General features: G+C 35.0%; 1 protein-coding gene across 1 annotated transcript; it reads left to right on the forward strand.

The window, feature by feature from the left end:
• The first annotated feature begins 1,574 nt into the window (after positions 1-1,574).
• On the forward strand, positions 1,575-5,649 carry LOC149259146 (LEAF RUST 10 DISEASE-RESISTANCE LOCUS RECEPTOR-LIKE PROTEIN KINASE-like 2.2). The gene is made up of 4 exons (XM_089375031.1): positions 1,575-2,492; positions 2,599-2,646; positions 2,732-4,118; positions 5,475-5,649. The coding sequence occupies exons 1-4, from the start codon at positions 1,706-1,708 to the stop codon at positions 5,509-5,511; spliced, it is 2,259 nt and encodes a 752-aa protein (XP_089231157.1). The 5' UTR covers positions 1,575-1,705; the 3' UTR covers positions 5,512-5,649.
• The last annotated feature ends 6,341 nt before the right edge of the window (positions 5,650-11,990 follow it).

An 11,990-nucleotide genomic window follows, 5' to 3' on the forward strand; every position in this document is an offset into this window, starting at 1 on the left:
TTTCAATTAAGAATTTATTTTATAATTTAAAGGTAATAATTGCAACAAAATAATTTCAATTTAAAAAAGAGTGTTTTTGATAGTAATACATTTTAATATATGATACAAATTGATTCTAAATAGATAGATTGGTTTAGACAACATAAGTCTATAAACTTTTAGAAATTTGAATCTAAAACTTTCTCCCACACAACACTTCGTTTTATAACCATTATTAATAAAATTATATTCTAAAAACTTTAATATTTAATTATAATATTTAAATTTAAATTTTATAATTAATATTATTATTTTATAAAAAAAAATAATTTAAAAATGTTGAATAAAATATGAAAAATAATTATAATTAAATTAATCTAAAATAATTAAATATAAACGAATTTCACATAAAGGAGGTCATCCGTATATGATTATCTTTTCAATTGATTTGGTGAATCCAAGGAAAGTCAATAACATAATTGTTTTGAATATCTTTTCAATTGAATCGAATATCATAGTTGTTTTGAATATCTAATACCATAGTTGTTTTGAATATCTTTTCCATTTCGATTGATTCGGTGAATTTAAGGAAAGTCAATAACATAATTGTTTGGATTCAAAATTAAAGAAAATTATATTATTTTTCAAGAAAATATGGTGTCTTATAAATTAGTGAAATTAAATTAATAATATTTTTTATTATTTTAATTTAAAAAAAAACTTATTTTTATTATTTTAAAATTTCGATTTAAATTATAAATATTTTTTAAATCATAAAAAAAGTGATATTGTAAAATTTGATGGATGTATATATCTAAAAGTTATTAATATTTTTTAAAATAAAAAATTATTGAAATAATAATATTCAAGAGTTTAAACTTTTTTTAAGCAATTTGTTATTAATAAAATGTTATTATTTATTTTTTAAAATATTTTTTATTTATATTTAATAAAAGTAAATTGAGAATGATAAATATAAATTGAGAATGACATTTTTCCATTGTTAATTGATTAACCAGAAAGACATACTGATTATTAATATAAATCACAAAAATCTGAAATTTAACAATAAAACTCTTACTTACATATATTTATATTATACAAAAATCACAACACTTAATTTTTTAAAATATTTAATTAATTTTATTTAAATTTGTCTTTCTTATATAGAAATAATTTGTAAAATAAATAACTTAATTATCCATATCCTTAAATATGAAAAGAATTATTATGACATTATATACCACACGGAGAATTATATAAAGAGAATTATTATGACATTATATACCACACGGAAAATTATTATGACATTATATACCCCACATATAAAGTGAGACTACACAATCTAACCATTTATTTTTTCTATATCGAATAGTCAAGAGTATTAAAAATTTAATAAAAAATTATTTATTCATTTCCCCGTATCTAAGACCCCGGATTCTGGTGTCAAATAAATGCAATTTCCGGGATAGACCACAAATATATTTAAAAAAAAAAAAATTGGACCACAAATTCATTTGTGAACGTGACCAACCTTATCCGTGTCCGACTCTTCATTCAAACAATACTCTATTATTGAGTCTTGCACCCTTCTTCCACCCTTCTGTCTAGTCTGGTCTGCGGATTGCTCTTCAATCCTCTTCGCAATTCATTTGTTTAGCTTAGACCCAAATTCAATTGTTTGTTTATCATCTTTTACAGCATCTCTCCGTTCGCGCATCGAAGAATGAGCTACTCCCTCCTCATCCTGCTCCTCTTTACCTCTATTGCTTCTGCAGCTGGCGATTATTTTCCATCCTTTAAAGACTGCGCTCCTTTTACTTGTGGAAATTCCACCATTCAATATCCCTTCGGGGCATGTGGCCTTCTAGATGCTTATTGCAGCGACAATCAGACCACGCTACGCGAAGGGGCTAATAGCTATTGGAATGCGTGTGTATCTGGAGATATCACAAAACGCTCTTACTCTACTGGAACCCTTCACCTCATCGCATCTTATTTCGATCTACTGGAGCTTGGTGTCTTCGGTAGCGATAGGAGTTCCTCTTCTCTTGGACTGGATTACTCTAGCAGTTACGATTGGTTATCAAAAGGTGGATTCTTCAATCTTTCTCATGCAGACATGCTCGGAACAATTGTTTGCTGTGCACAACCAGCCGACATACTGTTCAATGGCTCCCTCATCAAGAGGTTGGATTACATGTCATACGACGGATATTGTTTCTTTTACCCTGAGGCAGGCTTCCAAGTTCCAAGTTGCGACAACTATCCTATAGTCGTTCCAACAAATAAAAGCTACAATATTAGCGCGGATACGGATTTCGAACAACTCCACCAAAGAGGATTCCAAATTAATTGGTCTGTAGACGACTACTATTGTGATTCTTGTAAAGCCAGTGGGGGAAGATGCTACTCACAATTCTACCTTAATTTTCATTATGATTACAGCCAGAAATTTAACACATACTGCATTTGTCCTGATGATGATGTCCACCCTATTGCTTGCAATGATGGTGAGAATCTCTTGTGTTTCGCTACATCCATCTATAGATATATCTTTTGTGTTAACTATCAACGTTACATTATCTCACTCAGCAATTCTTTTTTGTTTGCCTGAAGGATATGTAATACAATACGGAAAGAGGTTCTCTGTAAAACTCATGGCCGGTAAATTGCTAGTCTTTAAAACCGATCCATTCTTTATGGATGCTTATTTTTCATGTTCTAATGACCATTTCAACTTTATTTCCAGCTATATTTATTGCAGTATGTGCTGTGTTTAGCATAGTAGTGGTCTGTTGCATAATGGTTCGTCGTCGAAGTTGTTGCTGTCAGAGGAGTTCCCGTGAGCAGCAGCAGAGCATTCGAGCTTTTATGGATCCTGCAGATTCGAGACCCCCCTCGGTTGAGAATTTCTTAAATTATTATTCCTCACAAGCGCCTGCAAGATATTCCTATAGTCAGATTATAACTTACACAAACAATTTGGAACACAAGCTTGGCAAAGGAGGTTTTGGAACAGTCTATAGAGGAAAACTTCCCAATGGACATCTAATAGCTGTGAAGATTTTGGATGAGTCGAAACAGAGTGAGCAACAATTCATTGCAGAAGTGGCTACAGTGGGAACGACCTGTCACATTAACCTGGTGCGCCTATTGGGTTATTCTTCTCAGGGATGCAAAAGAGCTTTGGTGTATGAATACATGATCAATGGCTCTTTGGAGAAGTATATCCATGGAGACCAGAAGGAAGAGATGGATTGGAAACAGTTGTTTTCAATTGCAGTTGGTACAGCTCACGGCATTGCATACCTACATGAAGACTGCAGAAATCGCATCCTGCACTGTGATATAAAGCCCCACAATGTTCTCCTTGATGCTAATTTTTTGCCCAAAGTTGCAGATTTTGGTCTTGCCAAAATATCCCACAGAGAGGAAAGTCACGTCTCTGTGGCCAATAGAGGAACAGTAGGCTACGCTGCTCCAGAGATGTGGTCAAGGCTGTATGGAGTTGTCACTGATAAATCTGATGTGTATAGCTATGGTATATTACTTATGGAGATGGTGGGGCGAAGGAAGAACATCGATTATAAGTATCTAGAAAGTAACTCAACTAAATTCTTCTATGCAGAGTGGGCTTTTAAACAAGTGGAAAAGGGAGAGTTCGAAAATCTAAGAAAAGAGGACATGTCAGAGGAAGACCGAGTCATCGCCAAAAGGTTAAGTTTAGTTGGGCTCTGGTGCATACAGTTCAAGGCATCTCGTCGTCCCTCAATGAGCAAAGTTGTCCAGATGTTAGAAGGAGACATTGACATTACCACTCCTCCATACCCATTTCCTGTGGACACACCTTTGCAGCGATCTTCTTCTCACCAATCTTCTTCATCGAGTGCTTCGGAGATTCAAATGGTGGATCCCTCCAGTCATTCGGAGATTCAAATGGTGCATTCATCTCGTCGTCCCTCAATGAGAAAAGTTGTTCAAATGTTAGAAGGAGACGTTGACATTACCACTCCGCCATTCCCATTTCCTGTGGACACACCTTTGCAGCGATCTTCTTCTCACCAATCTTCTTCATCGAGTGCTTCGGAGATTCAAATGGCGGATCGCACCAGTCATCAGACTGCTGAAACCTCCAGGTAATGTAAATACTACATAGCATAGCAGTCTTGAGAACTTTTCAATTGATTCTATTAGGCATGGTGTTATGTCTTAATTAGCTTCAAACACTTTTTGATAAAATATTTATATGGTTGAATTGTTTCTATACAATTTAGAGAGGTGAATGCCCCTCCACTAGATTTTAACATCACCACAGTACCTGTTGGCCCATCCCTACTAGATTTTTAACAACATCAAAATACCTGTTGGCGTATTTAACAAACACGCATTTCAGTCAAAACTGTCTACTACAGTTGTTGGCATATTTAAATATCTCTAACCCATTTCGTTTGGAGTGTGTTTATTCACGCCTTTTTCTGATCTATGATATATTTAATGCTAATTATTTTTCTAGCCGAAGCTTCAAAATTTTGGTATTTATACCATTAAAAATTGAATTCCTGAACATGAAAAATACCATCTTCACAGACATTTTCATTCAATTTAAACATGCTCAAATATTGATGCAAAAAAGTTTACTTCCATGTTACATCCGATTTTATATGATGTTATATTTTGATTAGTTTACTACCGTATTAAACTTATTTATATATTTCGAACAAAATGTACATTATATTTCATATGACTTTTTTACAATATTTTAGATTCATTTTCCTACATGCTTAATTTAGCTTAATTTTCAGATAAAAGAAGATGCGGAGTCATTTTAAATATATATAGTAATTTACTGACATAGTTTTATATAGTAATTCAATTTTGTATAGATATTGTTATCATTTTTTTATATTAAAATTTTGTTATGTGGATTGTTTCCATTTTTCTAACAAAAATTTTCTAGGCAAAGTTTAACAAGACATTTTGTCTTCATTATATGTTATTTTGGTGAGATAGATCACATTAATTTTTTTTTCTTTCTTTCTAATGTTAATCTTACAATAATATTTGAATCTGTTTATCTTTTTGTAGATGTTAATTATAGTTTTTTTTTAGCTTTTAGTCAACCAAACACTTTAGAAGTCAATCATACTTTGAGCTTTAGCTTGTAATAAAAGGTATTAGGAATATTGTATTAAAATTTATACATTTATTATTTCTCTTATATTTTTATTATTTTTTAATTCATTTCTCATTTGCAATTAATTTTTCTATACCTGTGAAAATCCAATTAATAAAGGAAATTGTTGATTTACATATGTCATAATTATCTAGTTTTATATTTTTCAATATAATAAAGGAAATTGTCGATTTACATATGTCAAGATTATCTAGTTTTATATTTTTCAATAATTTTGAACGTACAATATACTTTTATATGTTTTTAAATGATCAATGAGAAAATCTAAATCCATAAATGCTTTTTTATTATGGTGCAGGTCAAGTGTCCTTCCAAGGGCTCATTCTTGTGAGTAGAACTTCCAAAATGAGATGAGGCTCAACAAATATCAAAATGAGATGAGGCCCAACAAATATCAAAAGGCCAATTCTATCCTATAGAACATTGAGTTGAATTTTGTTTATTTTACAATAGTTTTTGGTTAAACCTAAAGCTTTCCGATAATTCTAATCTCTTGGAAAATAATATGTATATTGTCATTAGCTTGTTCCAACTATGTTATAATACAAAAATATATATATTAAGGAAATTAGTTTATATGTGAATTTCATAGTTTAAGTGCAATATCCCTTGGTAATGTGTAAACACATGATTTACTCGATAAAGTTACATCGCAGACTATGGACCATGTTAAAAGCTCAAATGGGAATAAGTTATGAACACAAATGTTTTAATTCTATTTAAAAGAAAATAGTCAACCATAAAATTATGGGGAAAGTAATGTTGTACTGAGTTTCATATTCCAAAACTATTGAAGACAGTTATGGCAGAGAGAGTTGCCCGCCCAAACTCCTTTCCCTAGAGATAAATATCTCAAATGGGAAAAAGAAGCCAAGAGGGGATAGACATTACCTGAGGCAACTTTGAGGAGTGAGAATGTAAAACTGAACCTCTGATAAGACGTTGTAGAGGGAGGCAGGACGTTCCCAGATATAAAGTTCTTAAGATGGTTGGTTAGTGGAACTTTATCTGAAACCCTAGACTAAAGCTGGTTGGGATCAGGTGGTCTTGGGTGAACTTGTGAAGGTTACTGATTTGAAATTATTTTGGATATGAAGTTGCCTCGAGGGGAGTTTCAATGGAGGCACTGATACTCACGATTGGGAGGAACATTCTAATCCCTGTAGTTTTATGGTTGGATTATCTAATCGAAAAGAAAAAAACATCTAAGTGGTACATACTGTTCTAAAATGTTATTTACTTTCTGTTAGATTTCTGAATGGTTTATGTATGACTATGCAGTGGAAAATGTGAGAAATAACGTTATGTCGGTTACATTATTTAAGATTTGCAAGGAAACAAAGAATTTTTTATTTTGTTATATTTTGGGTAAATTGTACCCATGCAAAAGGGTCAATTCAAATATCGGAACTAACCTGGGCTAGTTAGCATAACACAGACCCTCTTGCCTTAAAAATGAAAATTGTGTATGGGTTAGTTCCAGGCCGAAGTCGACTTGGGCTAGCTAGCCTGGAAGTGTCCCTGTTAACCCTATTGAAATAAACACAAAGATTGGGCATGAATATAATCTTTGTAAAACCGATAAGCAAGAACTGTGAACTACTTGCAATTAATAATTACAACCAATTAAAAATAATAAGCTTGATTATGGCTAATAAAAACTCTCATAAATCACCATATAATAGTTGATATTGTGAGATAGAAACAAATATCATAAGGTACACAGAATCATTGAAATATGAGAATTAATATGGACTTGTTATGAAAAGTTTGTATAAGACCCCATGCATAATTATTGCAACCCAAATATAATTACTACTTCCTTAGTATTAAAAAAAATAAGACTTGAAATAAAGATACAGAGGAAGAGCCCTATTAAGTTTTCATGGAATATGATTTAGCAACTTCTGAAAAAATAAAAGATACAATTTAATTAACTGGTAATGGAAAATTTAAAGAGTCCACAAACCCTCATTATAACTTGTCAACTAGGGTTTACGAGCCCAATCCCAATCTCTTAACAAAAGATATACAAATTTCAAAGAAAATAGTATTTCCAATTACAACTAGAAGTCATGTTATATAATGTTTACAACAAAATAGCTCTAAGTCAAACTTGATAGGAACTCGAGTTCCTTTACAAACCCTACAAATATATATATATATATATAAACATTAACCTGATTGCAATCTTTAGAAGCGGTGGGGGCCATAAAAACTATAGTACCTAACAATCTAACTAAACAATAGAAAATCCAAGAACTTGGATAAGGGATTGGTTGTTATAGCACCAACCTGCAAAAATAAGAGCCAAGGATGAAGCTATAAGCTCTCCATATACCCAACCCTGGAATAACGCATGTCAGGAGGATGTGAAACTGCTATTGACAATAGAGTCAAACTAAGGGAGAATTATATAGCTGCAATAAGTTAAAACAAGGTTGTATAATTACCTGTGAGTGACGATGAATGGACCTCATCCCTTCAGAACCTTGTGCATAAAAAACTCTATTTGACATTAAAATAAGAAAATAAGGAAGGTATAAATATTGTTAGTACTCGTCATGAGAAAAATTCATAGAGAGCTGAACTTACGGCTAGCTATGTTGTGGTGCCAAAGCTGTGTTGATGTTTAGAGTTAGATACCCTCTAGACAAAAGAATACTCTGAACAGAGAACCTAGTAAGGGTTTCGATCTACACAAGTAAAAGAACCCATAAGCGCATGCAGTAGTTGTAGGTTTTAACCCCATACAAAAATTACCTGCATACGAATTCTAAAACACATAAAATAAATAATGCGAGAGCATAACACATAAAACACATATACACTGAGATTTTCCCCTGAATCCCAAAACCGAGACTACCAACTTGATTTTTCATTATGTTCCTTTCAATGTTATAATACATATTTATACATGCCGAAGCATCCAATACCATGAACCGAAAACCATCGCATCCAAAACCATGGACCGAAAACCATCGCATCCAAAACCATGGACCGAAAACCATCGCATCCAAAACCATGTGTGAAAATCATGCACAAAACCATAGGTAGGTCCGCCCAACCTAACATAGGGTCCAAAACCAAAATTTTCCAGGGCGCTACCCCAAACCCCATAGAGTGGGGTTACCTGCACCCCTCAAACCCCCAATGCCCCCCCCGCTACGTAATCGATGCAACGAAGGGGGGACTCCCCCCCAACCCCCTACTTAACTATGTGGGCTAGTCGTGGAAAGAATATAACACAACCCAAAATTCTCCCACTTGTTGTTTTCTTTCCACAGAGGGCCACAAGAGAGCTTAGTCATTTATCTAGCCCTGCAACGCCCATTGTTTCTCTACACCAAGAGAACTTCTCAAAGCTCACAGATTTTATCAATGCGTTTGTAGTATTCTTCAAAGTGTCCACCTTTACCAACAACACCTTTTTGTCTTCTATCATATCCCTCACAAAGTGATCCTGAACATCAATGTGCTTTGTCTTTGAATGATATGCAGGATTCTTTGCCAATAAAATTGCACTTTGGCTGTCACAGTCTATCCTTGTAGCTCCCTGTACTAACCCCATATTTGAACACAATCTCTACAACCAAACTGCTTCCTTGCTTGCATGAGTGGCTGCCATGTATTCTGCCTCTGTAGTTGATAGTGCCACTACAGATTGTTTCTTACTCATCCAACTAACTGCACCTCCAAATAAGTTAAACACATACCCACTTATAGATCTTCTTTGATGCAGATCTCTAGCCCAGTCTGCATCAACAAAGCCACGAATATCCAACACTCTGTCCAATCCTGGTCTTCCTTGGTAGCATAAACCATAATAACTAGTGCCACGCAAATACCTAAAAACCTGCTTTACTGTTGTCCAGTGCTCCTTCCCTTGTTTTGACATAAACCTGCTCAATACTCCCACTGCATGTGCAATGTCTAGTCTAGTACAAACCATCGTATACATCAGGCTACCGACTACACTTGCATATGGAACATGGGACATGTCTTCTTCCTCTTCTTGTGTCTTGGGACACTTTTCAGTAGATAATTTTACACCTACAAGAATAGAAACCTTCACCAGTTTACTATCCTGCATATTAAACCTCTGCAATATTGTCTCGACATACTTCCTCTGGTTTAGCCAGATCTTCCTCTTTGTTTGATCTCTTTTAATTTCCATGCCCAAAATATAGTTTGTAGCACCAAGATCTCTCATGTCGAATTTGGGGGAAAAATGGGTCTTCAAATCCTGGATAATTTCTTTGTCATTTCCAACTAGCAACATATCATCCACATACAAGACCAGACAAATAACAAGGTCACAAATTAATTTAAAATACACACAGTGATCTGCTTTTCTTCTAGTGAAGCCAAGTCCCCGTATAAATGTATCAAATTTCTGATACCACATACTTGGTGACTTTTTTAACCCATACAGATACTTCTTTAAAGTGCATATAAATTCTCTCTTATCCTTCACCACAAAGCCTTCAGGTTGCTTCATGTAGATATCCTCTTCCAGATCCCTATGAAGAAATGTTGTCTTCACATCCATCTGTTCTACCTCAAAATCAAAAGCAGCAGAAACAGATAAAAGTAATCTAATAGAAGTTATCTTGGCAACAGGAGAAAAAATATCACCAAAATCAATTCCCGACACCTGGGAATAACCTTTTGCTACCAATCAAGCTTTGTATTTCTCCACCTTTCCTTCTGCATTTGTCTTCTTCTTGAACACCCATTTGCTGCCAATGGGTTTCCTTCCAAACGACAACTCCACCAGATCCGAAGCCTCATTTTTGTGCAAAGATGCCATTTCATCAACCATGGCCTCTTTCCATAGTTTTCCATCTTCTGAATCTACTGCTTCCTTCACAGCTCTGGGATCAACATCAGTAATAGATAAAGAAAAATTTGAACAGAAAGTAGATTGACTATACCTTTCTGGCTACCTTCTTTCTTGAACTAATCTTCTCACAATCGGAGTTTGTGGCTCTTCATCTTCTGATTCCTCCTCTACTGTAGAGTTTGATTCTTCCTCCTTTAGCTCAAACTCTATCTTCTCAAGTTCCTTTGGTTGGAATTCATGTTTAATAACATCTTTGACCTCTCTGAACACCACATCTCGGTTGTACACAACCTTCCTTTTCAGATTTACTATCCAACTTGGTTCATTTCTCCTTTGGAACATGTACATATGCATCACATCCAAATACCCTCAGACGTGAAAGAGAGGGTTTCTTACCAGTCCATACCTCTTGTGGAGTTTTATCCTCCAACGCTGATGAAGGTGATCTGTTGACCAGGTAACATGTTGTCTCCACTGCCTTTGCCCAGAATTCTTGTCCTAACCTGGCACCACTGAGCATGCTTCTTGCCCTTTCCATCAACATCTTGTTCATTCTTTCTACAACTCCATTTTGCTGAGGTGTATATGGAGTAGTCTTATGTCGTGCTATACCACACTTCTTACATAATTCTTCAAAATCCTTACTACAAAACTCTCCACCGTTATCTGTCCTCAGCACCTTTATCTTCTTCTCTGTTTGGCTTTCCACCAGAGCCTTGAATTCTTTAAACCTGTCAAAGACTTCAGATTTCTTCTTAAGGAAATGTATCCATGTATTCCTTGAGAAGTAATCTATAAATGATACATAGTACACAGACTTACCCAGTGATGGAACCTTCACAGGGCCAAACACATCACTATGCACAAGCTCTAATATATGTTTCGCCCTCTTACCACCAGAGGGGAAACTCACCCGATTCTACTTCCCATATACACAATTTTCACAAAAATCAAAATTCAGAGAGCTATTACTCATACCTTCTACCATACCTTTACCATGAAGTATTCGAAGGCCCTTCTCTCCAATATGTCCAAGCCTTTGATGCCACAGCATGGTCTTCTCTCCAGAGACCACTAGATTTTCTACTCCACTTTCAGGAACCACAGAACTATTGCACCCGTCAACAACAATGCTACCTTTCAGCTTGTACAGAGTTCCAATCCAAACTCCCCACATCAATACCAGTGCTCCCCGAACCATTTTGCAGGTATCCTTCTCGAACACTATTTTTTACACCTGCATCATCCAACTTGCTTACAGAAATCAGATTTCTAGCCAATGCAGGAATATACATAACACCCATAAATGTTCTAACCCTTCCACCTTGCAACTTCAACTTTATTTTTCTGCGACCAATGATTCTATCCTTCCTATCATCCCCTAAGAAGACATCACCACCATCATATTTCTCATACTCGCAGAACCACTCTCTATGGGGAGTGAAGTGAAAGGATGCACTTGAATCAATCAACCATGGCTCATGATCTACATGTGTACTTGAAGAAGCCAAGTACACATCCCCACCTTCATCTGAGGTGGTTTTTGCCTCTGCAGAAGGAGCATCATCAAATCCCTTTCCTTTATCAGGAGCTTTAGATTTATAGTCCCTTTTGTAGTTCCCTTTCTTTCCGCATTTCCAACACACCACTTTTATAGGTTTTCCTGGAGATTTAGATCTCCCTCTAGATTTAGATCTCCCACTCGATGACTTATTTTTGTTTCTGTTCTGGGACCGTCCTCGTATAGACAAGGCATCACCATTCTGGCTCTCCATATTTTTCCATATCATCTCCTCCATCGGGAAGGATGAGACTATTTCATCAAACTATAAGGCAGTTGCATTGATACCCATTGCAATAACCAGACTATCCCACAAATCTGGTAGAGAACATAACAAACTGATGCACTTATCTTCATCTAAAATTTTAATATCAACAGACACTAACTGACTTACCACAGTATTAAAT

This window comes from Pinus tabuliformis, chromosome 6 (genome assembly GCF_031772625.1).
Source record: "Pinus tabuliformis cultivar Carrire ecotype Pingquan chromosome 6, CPIR1, whole genome shotgun sequence".
Lineage (NCBI taxonomy): Eukaryota > Viridiplantae > Streptophyta > Pinopsida > Pinales > Pinaceae > Pinus > Pinus tabuliformis.